The following is a 23,236-nucleotide window of genomic DNA, read 5'->3' on the forward strand; positions in this document are numbered from 1 at the left end:
AAATATAATAAGTTTCATGAATTTGACTGATTTGAAATACTGATATTATTTAAGACTAGAAAATGGACATATTTTATAACAATATAATTAATAAAAAGTATATATTGTAAATTTCCCTTTTCCAATGAAGAAATGCCTTGTTTTACATAAAAGGAGGAGGGACAGTGAGAGGAGAAAAGCATATTTACAAACCACAAAGCACTGTTGTTGTTTTAACTGCTTATAAAGAAGAATCTCAGAGAATGCCTCAGAAATGTTTGAATATGTGTTTATATTTTAAGATGGAACTTTAGAAACCTTCTCCAGTCAGAGGACTAGAATTCAAAACAAGTGCCCTGTCCAGTGAATTTATCAATATAGCTTACCTTAAATGTGCTCAGAACACTTGCATTAGCGTACGTACAGTTAGACAGAAACATGTCATGCCATTGCCCAGCATCCTGAAAGAGCATTAAATCATATATCACTAGCCTACGAGAAGATCAAAATTCAAAATTTGAAGTGCAGTTTCTACTGAATTTGTATCGCTTATACCATTGTAAAGTTGGAAATTCATAAATCAAACCATCATAGGTCAGGATCCCTTGGTAAACATATAGTCTTACACATTGCATACTTGATGAATAACCATAATATTTGAAGGTCCTTCAGTTTATTTCTTTATAATACATAGTGAAAAATTTCTAATAATACCTTTAAATATTTAAAAGCCTTATGCAAAGTAGGATAAACTGTTAATATTAACTTGGTTGGTTTAATGCTCTTTTTTACAGAATTATGATGCTTTCTGTTTTACGTAACACCAAAACACCAGTGAAATTTTGGTTTCTAAAAAATTATCTCTCACCAACATTTAAAGTAAGTCCATTAATCTTTATATTATAGAATGGTTAATGTTTGAATAGTAAATTCTTTATATCATTGTAAGTTCATATAACTTTTTCTTTTCAGAATAAGTTTTGAAATGTATATTTACTCAAATTTTTATCTTTATTAATTTTTTTATATTTTTTAATTTTTTGTACACACCAGTGACCAGACATTACATAACTTAATACTTGATCATCCCAATAAATCTCGCACCCATCAACACCACATCTAGCTATTAGAATATTATTGACTGCCGAAACCGGTTTGGCTCAATGGATAGAGTGTCGGCCTGCGGACTGAAGGGTCCCAGGTTCGATTCCGGTCGGGGCACGTACCTTGGTTGCGGGCACATCCCCAGTGGGAGGTGTACAGGAGGCAGCTGATCGATATTTCTCTCTCATCGATGTTTCTAGCTCTCTATCCCTCTCCCTTCCTCTCTGTAAAAAAATCAATAAAATATATTTTTAAAAAAAAAGAATATTATTGACTGTATTCCCTAAGCTGTACTTTATATCCCCATAACTGTTCTGTAACAACCAATTTGTACTTCTCATTCCCTTCACCTTTTTTTTTCCCTTCACCTTTATTTTTTGCCCACACACCACAATTCCCCTCCCATCTGGCAACCAACAAAAAGTTCTCTATCTATGAATCTGTTTCTGTTCTGCTTGTTCAATTTGTTTACAGATTCAACTGTTGATATGTATATATTTATTGCCATTTTATTGTTCATATTTTTTATCTTCTCAAGTAAAGACCCTTTAACATCTATACTAATAAAAGGGTAATATGCTAATTAGACTGGACATTTTCCGGACATCCTTCTGGACAAAGCCATGGTGGTGGGGGCCAAAGCAGAAGTGATAAAGGGGCGATCAGGCCAGCAGGGGAGAGCAGTTAAGGGGCCACCAGGCCGGCAGGGGAGAGCAGTTAGGGGGTGACCAGGCTGGCAGGAAGGAGCAGTTGGGGGCAATCAGGCCAGCAGGCAGAGGCGGTTAGGGGCAATCAGGCAGGCAGGCAGGCGAGTGGTTAGGAGCCAGTGGTCCCGAATTGTGAGAGGGATGTCCAAGGGGTCCCATATTGGAGAGGGTGCAGGCTGGGCTGAGGGACCCCCCCCCCCCCAGGCACGAATTTCATGCACCGGGCCTCTAGTTTCATGTAATACTTGTTTGGTGGTGATGAACTCCTTCAGCTTTTTCTTGTTTTGGAAGCTCTTTTTTTTTTTTTAATCTTTATTGTTCAGATTATTACAGATGTTCCTCTTCCCCCCCCCCATAGCTCCCCTCCACCTGATTCCCCACCCCACCCCATGCCCTTAACCCCCACCACTGTCTTCATCCATAGGTGTAAGATTTTTGTCCAGTCTCTTCCTGCACTCCTCACACCCCCTTCCCCCTGAGAATTGTCAGTCAACTCCCTTTCTATGTCCCTGATTCTATTATATTCATCAGTCCATTCTGTTCATCATATTTTTTATTCACTTGATTTTTAGATTCACTTGTTGGTAGGTATGTATTTGTTGTCATTTTGTTGTTCATAATTTTTATCTTTACCTTTTTCTTCTTCTTCCTCTTCTTAAAGAATACCCTTCAGCATTTCATATAATCCTGGTTTGGTGGTGATGAACTCCTTTAGCTTTTTCTTGTCTGTGAAGCTCTTTATCTGACCTTCAATTCTGAATGATAGCTTTGCTGGGTAGAGTAATCTTGGTTGTAGGTTCTTGCTGTTCATCACTTTGAATATTTCTTGCCACTCCCTTCTGGCCTGCATAGTTTCTGTTGAGAAATCAGCTGACAGTCGTATGTGTACTCCCTTGTAGGTAACTAACTGTTTTTCTCTTGCTGCTTTCAAGATTCTCTCTTTGTCTTTTGCCCTTGGCATTTTAATTATGATGTGTCTTGGTGTGGTCCTCTTTGGATTCTTCTTGTTTGGGGTTCTCTGTGCTTCCTGGACTTGTAAGTCTATTTCTTTCACCAGGTAGGGAACGTTTTCTGTCATTATTTCTTCTAATAGGTTTTCAATATTTTGCTCACTCTCTTCTTCTGGCACCCCAAAAATTCGGATGTTGGTATGCTTAAAGTTGTCCCAGAGGCTCCTTACACTATCTTCATATTTTTGGATTCTTTTTTCTTTTTGTTTTTCTGGATGGGTGTTTTTTGTTTCCTCATATTTCAGATCTTTGGTTTGATTCTTGGGGTCCTTTGATCTACAGTTGAATTTCTGTGTATTCTTTATTTCAGACAATGTATGCTTAATTTCTGACTGGTCCTTTTCCATTTTTTTTGGCATTCTCATTAAAGTCCTTGAAGGTCTCACTAAGCTCCTCGGAGGTCTCATCAAGTTTCTCAGCGGTTTTTAGAAGATTCTTGAGTAACCTTATAAATGTGGTTTTGAACTCTATGTCCAGTAGTTTGCTTTCCTCCATTTCTTTCATTCGTGACATGTTTCTTTGTCTCCGCATTTTGCTGCTTCCCTGTGTTGATGGAGTGGTTTTCTGTGGTAGGTGACCAGTGGTTCAGCCTGTCACCTGAGGTGGACACTCCTGGTGCACCCCTTTGTGGGCTGAGTGCAAAGTCTTGGTGTAGTTAAGCCTTGATTGCTGTTGGTACACTGGGAGGAATTGACCTCCAGGCCAATTGGCTCTGAGGACCCGCTGTGTCTATAATGGAAGAACTGCTGTGCTGGAGACACGCTTATGGGGCAGGACTTTCTTCAGTGGGGCTTTGGTGCTCACTGAGTCTGCCTCTTGAATGTATCACTTATGGATGTGAGTAGTTGAAATCTGGTGTCATCTCACACTGACCACTAGATACACTAGCTTCTGGATCTCCAATGGGGTGCAGGTCAGCTATTGTCTGAGGCCACCCAGCAGGCGCTACAGTGAGAACTACAGTTTTCTCCTCTTTGCTTGGGGTTTGGAGGTTTTGGAGCTGTCTGACCAGAGCTGCAGTTTGTTAGGTTAAGCTGCGATAGGGCATGCCATGTATATGCAAAAGCTGCTGCGTGGAGCTTGGGTGGGTTTGTAGATTGTGTGGGGTGGGGTCTCAGGGAGTCACTAGGCTAGGGCGTGGCAAACAGCGATGGCTGCCAGTCAGCCATCTCTGTGTCTCCGCGTTTCCAAGTCCCCGCGTCCCGCACCCCAGCGCAGTAAACAATGATTGTTGCGCGCACCTCTGCAAGAAAGCCACCCTCACTTTCTGACCCGATGGCAGACAGTCCAGCTTCTCCTCAGAGGAGTTTGGGTCCCCAGCGTCTCCCCAGAGACTGGAGTTCAGAGTAATCGGGAGCTTGTCTCCCTTCGGGTTGACAAAAGCGCACCCAGTCGCCCGCCACCAGCCCGATTCGCGCGCCTCCGTACCTCAGCTTTTCAGTGCTTGTGCACATCTCAATGCTCTTTTCTCTTTCCTTCTAGTTGTAGAACTTCCACTTAGCCAGCTTTCCCGTGGTTCTGGGTGATAGATGTTTTGAAATTGTTGTGTGGGGCAGCAGTTTAGGGTTTACCTATGCCGCCATCTTGGTTCGGATCTTAGATTCACTTGTTGGTAGGTATGTATTTGTTGTCACTTTGTTGTTCATAATTTTTATCTTTACCTTTTTCTTCTTCTTGCTCTTCTTAAAGAATACCCTTCAGCATTTCATATAATCCTGGTTTGGTGGTGATGAACTTCTTTAGCTTTTTCTTGTCTGTGAATCTCTTTATCTGACCTTCAATTCTGAATGATAGGAATCCAAAGAGGACCACACCAAGACACAACATAATTAAAATGCCAAGGGCAAAAGACAAAGAGAGAATCTTGAAAGCAGCAAAAGAAAAACAGTTAGTTATCTACAAGGGAGTACCCATACGACTGTCAGCTGATTTCTCAACAGAAACTATGCTGGCCAGAAGGGAGTGGCAAGAAATATTCAAAGTGATGAACAGCAAGAACCTACAACCAAGATTACTCTACCCAGCAAAGCTATCATTGGAAAGCTCTTTATCTGTCCTTCGATTCTAAATGATAGCTTTGGAGGGTAATCTATATATATTTACTCAATGTATACTTACTCAAATTTCTGGTTTTTTAAATCATTTTTAAAACTTTGGTATTCATTTTTTATCTAGCTTAAGAAAATTTCTATGCCATTTTTATTTAAGAAAGTGTTTAAAAAGACAGCAGGAGATGGCTTATTTTTAAGTAAACTCAAAATCAGAAGGATTAATGGTTTTTCATGATAATGATAATTTAATAATATTTAGCAATGAAAAATATGTACAGATTGTCAACAAAAAGAATTAGATTCTTTTTACGAAAATAGGCAGGAACAGTAGTACCAGATGAGCACTGTACCATAGAAAATACGTAGTCTGACAGTACCAGGAACAAGCTCCTTTATCTTTGTGCAGTGCATTTATTGGTGTGGTAGTATAGACACTATATTTAGAAGTCTGAGTCATTTTATATTTAGAAGTTTTCAGATGGCCAACATATGTTCCCCTTTACTTACCCCTACAATCCTGCTACAAAGTATGCCCTGTTCTTTCCTTCCCTTCCTACAAATTAATTAGATTCCATGAAGTTAGAGTCTCATTTAGCAACAGTTCAAAGGAGTTCACTTTTTCTAAACCAAAACCAGTGGTAAAGGCAGACGTAAAAATAGCCAACCATGCTTTTATTCCTTAATATTGCACATTAAGGCACATTGCTAACTTACCTACATTATTCAGTTGTGGTTCATAAAGTCCTTGACCAGAAAACCAAGCCTCAGAAATTATATAACTGGCTTACATAGGAGGTATCCAAGAGCACTCTATGTCCAATAATTCACCAGCCAGACTCACAAAACTCAGAAAAGCAATTATACTCACAGTTTTAGTTTATTACAGCTACTGAATAAAGATTAAAATCAGCAAAGCAAAGAGATGCATAGGACAAGGTCTATGGAAGACCAGACCTAGAGTTTCCAGTTGTCCTCTCCCAGTGGAGTCATGTGGACAGAGCTTATTTCTCCCAGCAAAAATGTGTGACAGTACATATGGGGTATTGCCAACTAGAAGCTCACTCAGACTTGGGTTTCCAGATTTTTTATTGGGGTTGGCTACATAGTCCCACCTGATGGCCACAGTGGCTGACCTTAGCCTCCAGTCTCTCTAGAGGTTGAGCTAATACCTAGTGGACCAAGGTCCCTACTATAAATCACATCTTTGGAAAGATTGGCATGGCCTAAGGTGCCCAGATCAATCAAGGCATTTTTATTAGGCAGCGCATTCCAAGGGTACACGTTACCTCCCAGGAGGCAGGGGCAAAGATCCCAACCTTTTTTAAAGCAAGATTTGTCCTTTATAGCACAGATCCAGGATCAAACAGCTAATTAGGAACATAGCTGAGATTTGAACTCTAGCATTCTGACCTCAAAGCCCAGGTGCTTAACACCTCATGTGATCATTCAGCAGTAGACAAAAAACTGCAAAAGAAACCAAGAAGTCACAGTAGATTTCACTAAACTTTTAACATGTTATTCTACTAGGTAAGTGGGGATGTAACACTGCATAAACTGAGATGATACTATCTAGAGTCTCTTAGTGGGAAATGATATTTACTAGAAATACAGTGCTACATCTGGATAAAAGTCTTGTATTACATGGTCAAAACTAATACCATACCTGAAGTTATATTTTCCTTTTTTTGTAATTTTGTTTCTTTCCCTCAAAATTTTAATCTTTTACAACTTTTCGGTGAATTATACTATGTACAAATCATAAGTATGCAGTTTGATGAATTTTTTTACAAACTTAAAACACCTGTGTCTACATATCTGTGTCCAGCAGCCAGAAACAGAAACAGAAATTATGAAAATTTTCCTTCAATTAAAAAAAAAAATGCCTCCTCAGGGTTGGGGAGGGGGGGACCAAGAAGAAATAAATCAAATAACTTACATGCATAGCCCATGGACATGGGCTATAGGGTGTGAATACCTGGGGGTGGGTGGGTAGGGGTTTAGAGGAGGAGGTAAAGAGGGGGAAATGGACACATCTGTAATACTGTTAACAATAAAAAATATATTTTTTAAATGCCTGCTCTTTTCCTTTAAATATTTGCTAAATTATATCTACTTAGGGAATAATTCTTTCCTGACCACAATATGTAAAATTACAATCCCTTTTGATTTATTACTCTATTTCCTTTCTCTTTTTTATTTTTTCTATAACTATCTTTAATATATAAATTACTAACTTTATTTTCTATTACCTCTAAAATGAAAGTTTGTAAGGGCCATGATTTGTGTCTGTTTTGTTCACTATTGTATCCCTTGGCCTAGAATAGTACCGGCATGTAATGCATGCTCAGTGAATATTTTTAAAGATATATTTGCTGAATAAAAAAGGTTTTTTTAATTTCATCTAATATTTTTAAGATTTTGAAACCAAAGTAATGATTCCCAGAAACTGGTCTAGCCGTAATTTCAATATTTCAATTCACTGATGCTTACAGTAAGGAACATAATTTAAATCTACAGTGTTCTTACAAAAAATGTAGAAAATTAAACTAAGTGTATAATCAGAAACTAGCTACAGATGAGAACTGAGGAGATGATTGCAAATTCCATGTTTGCTAAGCCATCTCACCCCACTCTTTTATCATCCTCCCTCTCAGGTTTTGGGATCTTAGCAAACTTAACCAACACTATTTCATTAACTGCTCTGCTTTAAGTAGAATAAAATATTCTAACCCTGTAAAACACTAAATCAAATATAAAATTTTTAGACCACAATAACTACCTTGTATTTTTAATCATTAAATTAATCATAAATCTCAAACATGAAACTCAAGTTAGAGAATCTAATTTATCAATTTACGACTCATTTTATGTTTTTTTGTACATCCTCTTCATCTTTTTATCTCTCTGATGAACAAACATGTTTGTATACTGGTATACAGGATGGGGCAAAAGTAGGTTTGCATTTGTGAGTATGTGAAGCACATAGTTTATTCTTATATTATTATTTATTATTGTATTATTTTCCATATGAACAACTGTAAACCTTTTGCCCTATCCTGGATATAAACTGTTTGATGCATAGGTGTTCCAAGATCCAGAGGCTTTCCCTTCCATAGTCAGGTGTTCCCAAGTCTAATGTTAGTTGTAAAAATATGGGAACATTTATCTTAGTTAATAAGCTTGCTAATTAATATATCTATTTTTAATGTCAATTAATTATATGGTTGTATGTATACTTGTCTCTTTATATTTGCCAGCATTTTCATATTTATCATTAATAGGTATAAGTTGTAGAAGTAGTATTTATCAATTTGTAACCATTTTATAGTAAACGCTACCTTTTATTTATTTTATTTTATTTTTTAACTGGAGGCCTGGTGCACTAAATTCGTGCACGGGTAGGGTCCCTAGGCCTGGCCAGTGATCAGGGCCTATCAGGTTCCCCACCTCCTTCCTTCGCCACCCATGCGCCGCCACCACAAGTTTCCCCCCACCTCCCCACCTCCTCCTTCCCTCGCTCACTCAGCGCCCTGCCTCTGCTGGTCGTCTGCCATGTTCCACACCGCCCCCTGGTGGTCAGTGCATGTCATAGCAAGCGATCGAACTCCCAGTCTCCCGGTTGAACTCCCGAGGGGACATTTTGCATATTGGCCTTTTATATTGAGAGGTTTATTGGGGTGACATTGGTTCATAAAACCATATAGGTTGCAAGTGTACAACTCAATATAACATCTGCACACTGCATCCTGTGTCCATCACCCTAAGCAGTCTCTTTTCGTCCCCATTTCCTCCCCTTTGCCCACCTCCACTAATTCCCACCCCCACCTAGTCCCCACCCCCTTTCCCCTCTATCACCATACTGTTGTTTGAGTCTATGTATTATATATATATGAAACTCTACCTTTAAAAATGATAACTTTTTCTCTAAAACAAAAAATGCTTTCTTCCTTGAACATATTCTTTGATTTGTGTGTATGTGTATTTTTTAGGAGGTAATTCCTTACATGGCTAAGGAATATGGATTCCAATATGAACTGGTCCAATATAAGTGGCCTCGCTGGCTTCACCAACAGACAGAAAAACAAAGGATTATTTGGGGATACAAAATTCTTTTCCTTGATGTCCTTTTTCCTCTAGCAGTGGACAAAATCATTTTTGTTGATGCTGACCAGGTAAATAGATGAATTGTTGTTTTTATTAGTACTTAAACTCTTTTTAACAGGTCTGTCTTAGTATAGGGACTCAATTTATGTTGCTGGTATTTATCATTATCTTTGTTGCCATGCTACATAAATAAGATCTGATTGTGATCCAAAGGCAAAGCATCTTTTAAAAAAAACTCAGAATTCCAGGGGAAAATTAAAGGTATTGCAAGGAAGACCATTTGTTACTTAGGACACGGCAGTTTTCTCTCTGAAGTAATAGTTTTTTAATTTTGGTATTAAAAATAAAACAAATACTTATATTAGTCATAATAAAAGTTATATCAATATGAGCTGATAGTTGTATAATGAGCTATCCTTGCTGGAAAAGTTAGCAATTACACACAACTCTCACTCTTCCATTTGCAATAGTATTCTTTGGCATTTAGCCAGAAACCAAATCCTCATCATCCTATCATTTAATGGGGGAAAACGTCCCAAAGTTGGCCCAAAAAACAATTATGGTTCTCAGCTTTCAAAATTTATATATCCAGAAATTATGACTTTTTCCCTTTCCTCCTTGCATACCTTTGTAATCATTAATGGCCAAAAAAATTGAAAAATACACAAATTTCTAAAAAATAACAGTAGCATGTAGATACTAATGTTATATAAATTGAATGTACAAGGTAGTATTTATATTTAGGACAAAAAGTATATTTTCAAATTCTATATTAGATTTTACTTATATCATAAACTCTTATTTTTGTATTATTTTCCAAATTGACAAATGTGAATCCTTATAATTAAAAACTAAGAAAGCAGGCAAATACAGGTGGTAATCTAACAACATTTATTTCTCCTACCTGCCCACAACATATACAGTGATATTTCTCCAATAGGCTGCCGTCTATTAAAAAATGAAACATACAAACATTATTGCATTAAAGCCATTGAAGGTAATCAGGAGATTTTTCTTTATGATTGAAACTAATAGTTGCCAATATATAATAATGGAGATTTATCAAAAAATGATTTTGAATTATTAATCCATACCTGGAGAAACTTAGAGCTATGCACTTGTCTAATATTTGGTTCCTTCCCAAAATATATTTCTTTTAAAATATATTGATGAGCCCTAGCTGGTTTGGCTTAGTGGATAGAGCGCTGGCCTGAGGACTGAAGTGTCCCAGGTTCGATTCCAGTCAAGGGCACATGCCCGGATTGCAGGTTCAATCCCCAGTAGAGGGTGTGTAGGAGGCAGCTGATCAATGATTCTCTCTCATAATTGATGTTTCTATCTCTCTTCCTCTCCTTTCCTCTCTGAAATCAATAAAAATATGTATTAATAAATAAAATATATTGATAAAAATGATGTAATAATTATTCTTATTAATGAGTCATGTTGATTAGGTATATAAATTTTAGTTTTTTTTTAATTTGTGAGGACAAGAGAAAAAATAGGAACTTTGTAAACTCATTAAATGGAAGAACTGGAAGAAAATATAGTCTCTATATTTCTACAATAATGTAATGATTTGAGATTTACATAATGATTTTATTTTATAGTCTTCATCAGAAAAAATTATTTTAATTACTTAGATTGTGAGACATGACCTGAAAGAACTTCGAGATTTCGATCTGGGTGGAGCTCCATATGGGTATACTCCATTTTGTGATAGCCGCACTGACATGGATGGATATCGTTTCTGGAAGAAAGGATATTGGGCATCACATCTTTTAAGGAGGAAATACCATATCAGGTAAGAAAATCTGTACTCTTACCCTTTAGTAAATAAATTAATTATTGAATCACCAATATTCAGTTCTCTTAGAAATTATACAACAATGGCAACCAATTACATAGTGCTTTTACATGGCAGTCACTCTTACAAGATTTTACATAATTTAAGTCATAAAACCTCTATGACAACCTTTTGAGATATTTTATAGATGTAGAAACTGAGGCATATAGCACTTAATGTAACTTGGCCAGGCTTACATAACTAAACCAAGTTAAACCCATGTGATATAGCTCAAGAAATATTCTCCTAACTACCACAGAAGATTTAAATTTGGTTTGTCAAATAACAAAATCAAGATACTGACCTCAAATCTTATTGTTTTGTAGGGCCATGAGTTTCATGAGATCTTGGAAAAATTTGAGGTGACTCTGAGAGGATATGGATCCTAACAGTATTATAACAAACTTCAAACCCCTTGGAAACAGGGTATTAGATGTTGGGAGCAAATTTATAAAAGTATTTGTTATTATTAGATCCAAGGATATCTAGGGTTTATATTATTAAGTAGACAAACACTGGGGGTGGGGAGGAATAAAAATCTATAAGTAACAGGCTATCAAGGAGTACTCAATTTTTGCAGTGCCTTATACGTAGTGGATCTCAAGAGGTTCAGAAGAATTGCAGCAGGTGACAGGCTCCGGGGCCAGTACCAAGCTCTCAGTCAAGATCCAAACAGTCTTTCAAACCTAGATCAGGTAAGTAAAATGTTCATAGAATAATTATCAGTATATAGATATAGACTGCTTCAATTCCCAGTTTGTAGACTTCTAAGTTTTATATTTTCAGCCTTTTCTTTTTATACAATTATCTATTGAAAATCTAGACTTACATATAATTTTTTTAACTTCAAGCTCAACATTTTAAAAAAATAATAGTATTTTATCTTCACTTTTCCATCCTATGACTATTGTCTACACAAAGATTTGTACATGAATAGGCACATATATAATTGTTTAACAGTATTAAGGGCCCCCTTAAGACTCATGTTCATGAGGTTAAAATGAAAACAGCGTGGTTTGTTTGCAAGCCATGTTTAGTTGCATGGGTGAAAGTGCAGAGGTTTGGATTTAACCAGGACTATAATTTTGCCAAGTGAATACAACTAAGTGAAACAAGGGTAAGACAATCGAGAGTATATTCAACGGATTAACTATAATGGTTAACTATGGAAATTAAGTTATGAAAGGAAGGGAGCAAAGATATCAAGGGGTGATGACAATGAAATAGGATCAGTTGATTGGAGGTTCGAATGGTGATCAAAGGATTTTGATAGCTGAGTACTAGATGGAGTGAGCTGAAAATCAAGAGGTGGTCAGAGAGTGGGATTATGAATTTGAAATTGAAGAGGTCTTGGCTAGGATATGACCAAGTGAAAAGGTGGCTAGGATAAGATGAAAGACCAGGTTATGTAAGGAATGGATTCCAAGGAAAAGGGTTTTGAAAGGAACAATGTAGCTTTTATTCTTATTATTATTAAATAGATTTTCCTTTTGTATAGCAGTGTTAGATTTACAGAAAAAATATTGAGCACAAAGTACAAAGAATTCCCATATTTATGGGCTCTCTATTCTATTCCATTGGCCTGTTTGTTCTTTTGCCAATACCACATTTTCTTAATTACTATAGATTTTTATAGCAAGACTACTAGTTCAGTAGTATAAGTCCTCTAACTTTGTTGTTGTTCTTCAGTATTGTGTTAGCTATTCTGGATTTTTTGTCTTTCTATATAAACTTTACTATCAGGTTGGTCAATATCCACAAAATAATTTGCTGGGACTTTTATTGGAATTTCTTTGAATCTATAGATCAAGTTGGGAATAATTGACATCTTATCAATATTGAGTCTTCCTATTCATGAACATGGACTGTCCATTTATTTATATCATCCCAGATTTCTTTAATCAGAATTTTATAGTTTACTTTCCTCATATAGAGAAACATATTTTGTTAGATTTTTACCTGGGTTTATTTTTTGTCTTTTTTGGTTTGTTTGGTTTGGGTACTAATGTCATGGTAGTGTATTTTTTATTTCAAAGTCCAATTGCTCATTGCTGGTATATAGCTAATTATTTTTTTTTGTTTTAATACTTTTTAAATTGATTGTTAGAGAAAGAGGAAAGAAGAGGGAGGGAGAGAGAAAAACATCAGTGTGAGAGGGAAACATCAATCAGCTGCCTCCTGCACACCCCCTACTGGGGATTAAGCCCACAACCTGGGCCTATGTCCCGACTGGGAACCTAATCTGCAACTTTTCGGTGCATGGGATGACGCCCAACCAACTGAGCCACCTGGGCCAGGACACAATTGACTTCTATATATTAACTTTGTATCCTAAAACCTTGCTGCAGTTACGTATTAGATCGAGGAGGTTTTTTTATTGATTCTTAGGACTTTCTGCATAAAGAATCCTGGCATCTGGAACAAAGACAGTTTTATTGCTTCCTTTCCAATGTGTTTATCTTTTATTTCTTTTTCTTGTCTTGTTGCATTAGCTAATACTTCCAGTATTGATGTTTAATAGGAGTGTTGAGAGAAGAACCTTAAAATTGTGAATCTTGGAGCTTAGATGGTTCAGCTAACACAGGTACCCCTTGCACCCTCTGGGAGAGAGAGGAAGCATGCCCTTTGCTCTGGAATGTAAACCAACATTCTCTGGGGAGAGTAAGGAAGGACTCTCCATCCCCTGGCATATGAATAAGCATCTCTGGGGAAAATGTCTCTAAATCTCTCCAGAGGTCACTGTTGTTAGATTACTGTGCTCATCTGCCATTTAAACGTCCTTTAACTCAGATTCCAGCAATCTTTGCTTAGAAAGCCCTGAGCAGGCAGAAATGTGAAAATGTTCATGGGTCATTGTTTTCTAACAGGGAAATGAAAGGTTCCCTCAGAATCTGGAGAATGTGGTAGTGACTAACATAAACAGTAATAGCAAGCACAGTGTGAGTGATTGATCCTGGGGTTTCAAGGCAGATAGAGGTAGTCTATTTGGGGAATGTGAAATGATGGGTTTTTAGGCCTTCTTCAGCCTTGATGCTAGGGGTCAAGTCCGGGGCAGGTGTGGACTTAGTTCCCTTGCATGGGTTTATTCATGACACAAGATGATTGGGTCAAGTTAAGTATTTAAAGTTTAAAAATAGATCTCAATTTTACATGTTTTTAACGATCTATTTATACTCTAAATCAGCAGTCACCAACCGGTGGTCCACGGACCACTGGTGGTCCGTGAGGTCCAAAAGGTTGGCGATCACTGCTCTAAATCACATCTTCACCTTCTTTTCCTATGACTCCAATCCCTATACCTCTGTAGGATCTTCCCAATAATATGATTTACCAAGTGGCAATTAAGTCTCTTCCTCAAGATTGGCTGTGGTGTGAAACCTGGTGTGATGATGAATCCAAACAAAGAGCCAAAACAATTGATCTGGTAAGTGTCTGTGGTTATTTTCATTTGTGTATAAGCAAAATATGATAATGTTCAGTAGAAATATTTTATGTTTTACAAATGGAATGGCCCACACCTGGCATACTGCTGCTCAGTCTAGTATTTACTATGGTATTTACTTAGCTTGACAAGTATAGGATGTGTCAGGGGGGTCCCTGAGTCAACCCCAGGTTTGATGATTTCTCTTCTTAGTTTAGTGAAGAGGACTCACAGAACTGAGAATATAGTCATGCTGCTCAGCCAGCATGGCTCAATGGTTGAGTGCCAACCTATGAACCAGGAAGTCACAGTTGGATTCCTGGTCAGGACATATGCTCGAGTTTCAGGCTCAATCACCAGTGTGGGGCGTGCAGGAGGCAGCCAAACAATGACTCTCTCTCATTATTGGTGTTTCTATCTCTCTCTTTCCCTCTTCCTTCCTCTCTGAAATCAATAAAAAATATTTTTTAAAAAAAGAATATAGTCATGCTCATGGCTATGATTTATTCTAGTGAAAGGATACACAGCAAAGGCAGCAAAGGAAAAAGGTACATGGGGTGAAGTCCAGAGAAAACCATGCTTCCAAGAGCCCTCAGCCTGTGAAGTTACATGGGACAAGCTTAATTCCTTAAGCTACGAAAATTTTCATAACATATATGAAATATCGACCAGGGAAGCTACCGGAAACCCAGTGCCCAGGATTCTTATTGGGGACGGTCACATCAGCATAAACCATGTTGTTTGCACAGATTAGGCACAGTGAGCCTTTCTTACCAGGGAATGGTGGGAGCACTCCTGAAATGCAAGTTCCAGACGCAAGCCACGGGCCAGCCTTTCAAGCATGCCTTTCTAAGAATAGCAATCTCTAATACTTTCAACAATAAAGAATTTTAAAAAAAGAATAGCAATCTCAGGCCTGCTTGTTTAACTCTTTCTGCACAAGGGCTTTGGAAAGAAAGGCCATGGGCTGACGTGTTCATGAGTTAGCTATCATCTTAGCATATCATCAGTTTAATTCTTCTACCAATATTTCTCCCAAGTACACATAACCAAAATAATTGCCTTTACTCAAATTATGCCATACATGTCTATTTTCTTCCTTATTTTTGAGAAGAATTTTAATTACATTTTCCTTTTAAGCACTTTATGCTACAGTTTAACTCTCCTAGACATGAAACATTTTAAACTTATTCATTGTCTCTAACAGTTACAAGATACCGTCATTCTTTTTCTGATCATATTGTTTCTATGTACTAATTTAAGTATAAAATATCCTATCTAATAAAGAGGGAATATGCTAATTGACCCTCACACCGTCACAAAGATGGAGGTGCCCACAGCCAATAAGGAGGGAATATGCTAATTGACTGCCCCGCCCTCAAAGATGGCACCTACAGCCACAAGATGGCAGCGCCCAGTCCCCTCAGCCCCGCTGGGGCGGCAGGCATGCGGCAAGGCCAGGCCCGCCCCCAGGTGGGCCCAGCTGCTCCGCACGCCTGCCTCCAGAGTCCCCCAGTCCCCTCAGCCGCCCAGGGCTGGCCCAAGGCGCAGGCAAGCCTCGGATAGTGGCTGCCCAGCTGACGCCTGAGGTGCAGGCAAGTCTCAGATGTTGGCTGCCTAGCCGCCCAGGGCCGGCCAAGGCGCTGCCGGCAGTGGCAGCAGCAGAGGTGTGATGGGGCGTCACCTTCCCCTGATTGCCAGGCCGCCTCCCAACCCTGAGGGCTCCTGGACTGTGAGAGGGGGCAGGCTGGGCTGAGGGACGCCCCCCTCCAGTGTATGAATTTTCATGCACCAGGCCTCTAGTTTGGGTATAAGATCCTCACTGAAGAATAAACTGTCTAAATATTAAAATTCATAAAGTTTTTTAATTTGAACAAAATAAGACAGGATAATAAAATATAGAGATTTTTTCTAGATATGTGCAGAGTTGTATAGAAAAAAATAGCATGCCAACATGTTGGAATGCAACTGTAGATGATAGAAGGTTACAAAAACAAATAAGATGGCATGCCCTGGTTTGTTTTCTCAGTGGTTAGAGCGCCAGCCCTGTGAATTGAATGGTTGCCCATTCAATTCCGGTCAAGGGGATGTACCTCAGTTAGAGGCTCAAATCCCCAGCCCCGTCAATCAGTCCTTATTCTCTCCCATCGAAGTTTCCCTCTCTGTGTCTCTCCCCCTCCCTTCCACTCTCTCTAAAAATCAATGGAAATAATGTCCTCATGTGAGGATTAACAACAACAACAACACACACACACACACACACACACACACAGAAAAATTAGATGATATTAAGAAAGAAGCAAGAAAAAAATAAATAACAAAAAAAGAAAGAAGCAAGGTCTCACATAGCAGAATTTTCACTGATACAATGCATAGGGCAAGAGAAACAAAGGAAAAAAATAAACAAATGAGACTACATCAAAATACAAAGTTTCAGCAAAAGAAACAAGCATCAAAATGAAAAGGGAACCCACTGTATGTGAGAACGTATTTGCCAATGATACATCTGATAAGGGGCTAATTTCCAAAATATATAAAATACTCATAAACTCAACAAAAGGAAAACAAACAACCCAATTAAAAAAATGGCAGAGGACCTAATAGACACTTTTCCAAAGAGGACATACAAATGACCAAGAGACATATGAAAAAATGCTCAATATCATTAATTATCAGAGAGATGCAAATTAAAACGACAGTGAGGTACCACCACACCTACCAGAATGGCTACTATCAGTAAATCAACAAACAAGTGCTGGTGAGGATGTGGAGAAAAAGGAATCCTAGTACATTGCTGGTGGGAATGCAGACTGGTGCAGCCATTATGAAAAACAGTGTGGAGTTTCCTCAAAAAATTAAAAATTGAACTGCCATTTGACCCAGTGATCCTACTCCTAGGAATATGTTCTAAGAAGCCTGAAACACCAATCAGAAAGAGTATATGTACTACTATGTTCATAGCAATGTTATTTACAGTAGCTAATATATTGTTTAAGGTTGTGTTGTAACATAAAAGGTTGTGACTCATACCTTAGTGACATAAGATATCCTTGAGGTCTTTATGAGCACTTAGGTTAACTTGAGCTACTGTAACAAACCCCCGAATGTTAGTGGTTTCACACTCTCCCAAGTACAGATCTAAGTGGGTGTCATGTCTGTGAGTAGCTTCCCTATGTATCATAACTCAGGGAATAGTCTCTGTCCAGCTTGTGGCTTATTCATCCTCTAGGGTCATCATCACCTGTATGCATCTCTCCAGTGTGGCAGTCATGTGCCACATGTGGCCAGCGAGCACCTAAAATGTTGGGAGTCTGAACTTAGATGTGCTATGATATGTAAAATACCAGATTAGGAGAACTCAGTTCAATAAAAATAATGTAAAAATATCTCATTACTGATTTTTATATTGATTACATATTGGTTGATAACATTTTGGACATAGTTAAATGTAGTATTAAAATTTATTTCACTTGTTCCTTTTACATTTTCACATGTGGCTACTAGAAATTTTTAAATTACATATGCAGTTTCCATAATTTTTCTGTTGGATAGTATGATCTGGAGTAAAGGAAAAAGGGAATGTGGAGAATGCATCCTGACTCTTAACGGCCTTAACCCCTTGGTAGGACTTGCTCGTGTGGTCACATGATAAATGTCATTCCTGGGTGGCCAGCTATGTCCTGGCAATAGGTCTGCGTAGGAAAAGGACAAGTGGCATAAATTTTGGTGGACAGCTTAGCCAGTTCTCCCACAGAAACACTTAAAATAAAAATGAGAGAACATGCTATTTTGAGCTAGCTTCTTGGGAAAAATGTTAAGGGAATGCAGAAAAATTCCAAGGAAATGGCATAAGGGGAAGAAAAAAAGATGCATAATGGAACTGAAGGTGAGACTCTATTTCAGTAAAGATTTCTCAGTCTGGGCATTATTGACATTTGGGACCAGATAATTCTTTGTTAGGATGTTCAGCAGCATTCCTGGCCTCTACCCACTAGATGGCAGCAGCACCCCACCACCTTCAGGCATGACAAACAACCAACCGTCTTCAGACCTTGCCACAGTTCCCCTAAGGAGCATGATAGGCCCAATTAAGCACCACAGATCTAGATAGTAGGGGAAAAATTGTATTACCAAAAAACTAAGAAAAACATAGTATTTTTATTTAATAGTTTCTGACACAAAAAGAGGGAAAATAGTTTCATCTTCACATTATAGAACATATTGCCTGTAAAGTTAATTTCTGCAAAGAAAATCTTATTTCCACTACTTCAGAAATATATTACTGTAGAAAGAAAATTCCAAAGTGGAATGAACTGATAATATCTGGTGAGGAAAGTATTAAGATGACAGGTTCATGGCTCATAATTAATAGCTTTCCCATGAGGCATGGGGGTGAGCAAATTTCAGCAACCATAAGAATATGTCACATGGAAGTAAGCCTCAGGACACGTTTTCTGATAATGCTTTGTAATGAGGAAATGGATGTCTGTAACTTTGTGAAGTCTATGCTCCTCTCATTGTCTTTCCTGTCTCAGTCAAGGTCATTTCCATTCTTTACTGTGCTCAAGCCAAAGTCACTGGGGTCATCTTTGATGCATCTCACATTCAGCCCATCAGCAACTCTTGTCAGCTGAACCTTCAATACATTCAGAATCAGATCCTCTCAACCGTCTCCTATACCTTCCTCCTTTAAAAAAAAAAAAAAAAAAAAAAAAAAAAAAAAAAAAAAGATCTTTTTATTGATTTCAGAGAGGAAGGGAGAGAGAAAGAGAGAGAAACATCAGTGATAAGAAAGAATCATTGATCAGCTGCCTTCTGCACTCCCCACACTGGGGATCAAGCCCGCAATCTGGGCATGTGCCCTGACCAGGAATTAAACTGTGATCTCCTGGTTCATAGGTCAACACTCAACCACTTAGCCACACTGGCTGGGCCCTTCCGCCTTTTAAACTTTACTTTCCCAAGAAACTCTTGGGAAAAGAGTCCGTTGTTACGTAATTTCAATTGACCTTACATTAGTGGAACCTTGAAGATTATCTTATTTAATTTCTTCCTCTGTAGATGAAGAAACTAAGATCACACACACACACACACATACACACAAAGTTAAGTAACATGTAAGGGTCTTACTCTGCCAGTAAGTTGGACCCATGTGGACTGAGATTTATGGACTACTCTGAATTTCACAACTATTACTATTTGGACAAATGAGTTCAAGTTAACTGACTTTTAATATAGCCCAATTGCTGATTAGAACAGAGGCATATGAAAGGAAATGAATGCTTTTGCTAAAGAAACTCAAGACTTTTCTAAAGGCTGACAAATGGTTTTGTCTGTGGAAAATGTAAAGTATATTAAACCAAACTTTAGTCCAAAGAAAAGGTAAGAAAATATTTATTAATATAGTCTGCTATGTTTTATTGTCAGAATGGTCATGTATTTAGACCTCTTGTCAAACAAAATACTTCACAGAATTGTTTGAAAAACTTTTTATGAACCATGCGAGTGTCTTTAAACAATTTTTAAAAATTTTCTGATTGAAGTATTTGCATTGAACACTTACTGCTTTCAGAAACTAAGGCCTGTCATTTCACTTGTTCCTGTCCATTAAATGAATTCCAATATTTCAAGGACGTAGGACTTAGGACTCTGCTCCTTATAAAATGCATTTTGTTTGCTCCAGTGACACAGCAGAGTCCTCAAGTATTTCCTTTCTATTTCAGGAGCATGGTTTTTTATTAACAAAACTTTATTTAAACTTTCAGTGCAATAATCCCAAAACAAAAGAACCCAAACTGAAAGCTGCTGCCAGGATTGTCCCAGAATGGGTGGAGTATGATACTGAGATACGACAACTGCTAGATCACCTTGAAAACAAGAAGAAAAATGCAAGTAAGTAATCATTCTGTGGTGGCGCCTGAACCACATGTTGCATTAAATGAAACTAGAATAGATTATATACTTATTTCATAGTGAAGTTATCAAGTGATTAGGTCAGAATTTCTCTAAGAAAGTCTGTGACATAATTAAGGATATTTTTATGTGGACTAAGCTCACAAATTTAAAATATGGATAAAGCCTGGCTAGTGTGACTCAGTGGCTGAGTGACATCCCATGCATCAGGAGGTTACTGGTTCAATTCCCGGTCAGGCACATGCCTGGGTTACAGACTCAGTCCCCAATGGGGGTTGTGCAGGAGGCAGCTGGTCGATGTTTGATCAATATTTCTATCCCTTACTCCCTCTCTTTTTCCTCACTCTCTAAAATCAATAAAAACATATTTTTAAAAAATATATGAGTAGAGAATCTATTCCCCCATGAATATAGCTTCAGTTCATATAATCTGTACCACATAGATGTGTAGTATACAAGTCACCTCCTGACACGAGATAGAGATAAACATAAAAATTAAAAAAAAAATGTTTATCTTTAGTGGGGGGGAGGTAAGGGCAGAAGGTGGGGTGGGAACCGGGTGGAGGGGAGCAATGGGGGGAAAAAGGAGAAACAATTGTAATAATCTGAATAAAGATTTATTTAAAAAATGTTCATCTTTTAAGATCACACTGAATTTTCCAAATATGAAAATCCAAGCTCTGAAGTTTAATAAAAGCCTTACATAGCTGAGAATATTATCTTCTCTCTCCCAAATTTAATCTTACAGAAAATAGAGGTTTCCCCACGTGTTCCTAATTCTAGTAGCCTTATTCGTTGGCTGGAGAGTGACTGAATTAGATCTGCTTCCATTTCTTAGATTTAAAAAACTGTGGTTACCTTGGCATTTAATCATCCTACATAAACCTTCAACAGATGTGTGCTGAATATTCTTTTAAGCCTCAGAATTCCCTCTCCTTGCCAGTGTCTGTCTCCCCTTTGTTCTTTACTCCTTTTTAAAAACAGCACTAACTCCCTGGCCTGGTGGCTCAGTTGTTCAGAGCGTTGTCCCATACACCCAAAAGGTTGCGGGTTCAATTTCCAGTCAGGTCACATATGGGAGGCAACCGATTGATGTTTCTCTCACATCAGTGTTTCTCCCTCTCGCCCTCCCTCTCTCTCTGACATCCATAAAAACATATCCTTGGGTGAGGATTAAAAAGAAGAAAAGCACTGAGGTTTTTCAGTCAGTATGTTAAGAGACTTTCACGGGTTATATTTGTTACCCTCACAATAATTCTTCCCAGTAGTTCAAAATATAATTTTTATTTTCCTCAGCTTTATTTTTTAGAGAAGCTAAAATGTTTATGTATAAACTTCCTTACATAAGCATGAAATTGTTTCATCTTGACTTCGTGTTTTCCTTAACAAAACCAATGTGTTGTCTGAGATGTTCCATATTTAAAACATACCCGTGTATTTTTAATAATCTGTTTAAGTTCAGAAGTAATATTATTCTGTAAGTGGTATAACTTTTTAAAGGGAGAGAAAGATAAATAAGTCAGAGGATAGTAGAAGAGAAGGAAAGTAAGCAAAAAAAGGAAGGAAGAAAGGAAAATTTACATAATTACAAGTGCACAAAACTGAATCAAATGTTTCTCTTATCAAATTGAAAAGAGTTAAAGGATCAAAATATCCAGCATTAATGAGGGTGTTGACACATGAACACTCATTTACACATCATGTAGTAGCTGTATAAAAACTTACAATAAGTATACCCTATGATCCAGCAGTTCACTTCAAGAAACGTACATTTAAAAGAAAAATAATACATGTATACATGTTTGTTATAGCATTGTTTTATTAATAATGAAATAGAAATAACCTGTCCATAGAGGATTGATTCTATAAACATTGATACATACAAATATAGTGTAGCCTTCCAAGAGAATAGAAATAAATGTGCTGACATATTTTCAAGTTAGAAAAATAGGTTATAGAATATGTATAAATATAATTGGCCCCATCTTAAAGAAAAATTGCATGTCTATCCGTATATGGTTATGTGTATAAGAGAAGTTTTACAAAAGGGATTATTGGTTTCTTTACTTGATTTGTAAACATAATAGCTGTTCATTATGAACATTAAAACAACATGGAAGATAGGGAATAAAATTGGAAGTCTTCTTATACTTAAAGAGGCAACTATTTTTAAGGCTTTGGCATAAGTTGCCCTTGCCTTGGTGTAAATATGTCTGTTTCTCCAAGAGGCTTCTTGGAGGGTTGATAGCTCTAGGTATATTAGCATGCCGTAGGACTGGCAGACTTCCCTCTAGATGTATGTGCATGGAATAGATCAAAGCCCATCCCACAAAAAAATCTACCTGTCTCTCTCTCTTCTCTCTCCTTCCCCTCCCACCTCTCTCTCAATAGATAATTCAATTTGTTTTTAAGAATAGTCTCCTAGCCCTGGTTGGTGTTGTTCATTGGTTAAAGCCTTGGCCCATGCGCCAAGGGTTTGATTCCTGGTCAAGGGCATATATCTGGGTTGCAGGTTCAATCCCTGGCCCTGATTGGGGCATGTGTGGGAGGCAGCCAATTAATGTGTCTAAGAGAAGTTTTACAAAAGGGATTATTGATTCTCACATTGATTTCTCTCTTCCTTTCTCCTTCTTCCTCCTTCCCTTCCTTGTCTTCTCTCCCTTCCATTCTCACTAAAAATCAGGGGGGAAAATATCCTTGGGTAAGGATTAATAACAACAAAAAAGTCTTCTACTTTATCTCTTGGAATAAGCAGGCTGTCAGATTTCTTCTGGTATGCAGTAGGATGGGAGGGGAGCGGCCAGCACAGATACTCCAGACTAGTCCTTCAGTTAACTGCTTCTGTCTGACTCAGTCCCCACCAGCGTTTCTGTTAGGAGGCTCACCCGGCTTCCACTGTCAGGAACACCACCACATCTCAGCTGTGTGCTTATGTATTCAGCTGCATACTCTCTTTTCCATTTTTAGAAATTCATTAATAATTCTGCTCCAATGATGTTTCATAACCACTTCCCGCATTCCCTTTTATATTTCTTTACTAGAGGCATGGTGAACGAAATTGGTGCACGGTGGGGGAGAGGGGTGTCCCTCAGCCCAGCCTGCAC

The 23,236-nt window shown here is 37.9% G+C and overlaps 1 protein-coding gene across 1 annotated transcript in view; it reads left to right on the top strand.

The window, feature by feature from the left end:
- Positions 1 to 23,236, top strand: part of UGGT2 (UDP-glucose glycoprotein glucosyltransferase 2) — a 166,037-nt gene that overhangs the window by 139,707 nt on the left and 3,094 nt on the right. Inside the window, exons 33-38 of the mRNA XM_080660862.1 lie at positions 774 to 858; positions 8,841 to 9,023; positions 10,596 to 10,756; positions 11,379 to 11,493; positions 14,106 to 14,222; positions 19,985 to 20,111. Coding sequence (XP_080516988.1) covers positions 774 to 858; positions 8,841 to 9,023; positions 10,596 to 10,756; positions 11,379 to 11,493; positions 14,106 to 14,222; positions 19,985 to 20,111 — 788 coding nt within the window. The remainder of the gene's footprint in view (positions 1 to 773; positions 859 to 8,840; positions 9,024 to 10,595; positions 10,757 to 11,378; positions 11,494 to 14,105; positions 14,223 to 19,984; positions 20,112 to 23,236) is intronic.

Source organism: Plecotus auritus (assembly GCF_963455305.1).
Source record: "Plecotus auritus genome assembly, chromosome: 3".
Classification (NCBI taxonomy): domain Eukaryota; kingdom Metazoa; phylum Chordata; class Mammalia; order Chiroptera; family Vespertilionidae; genus Plecotus; species Plecotus auritus.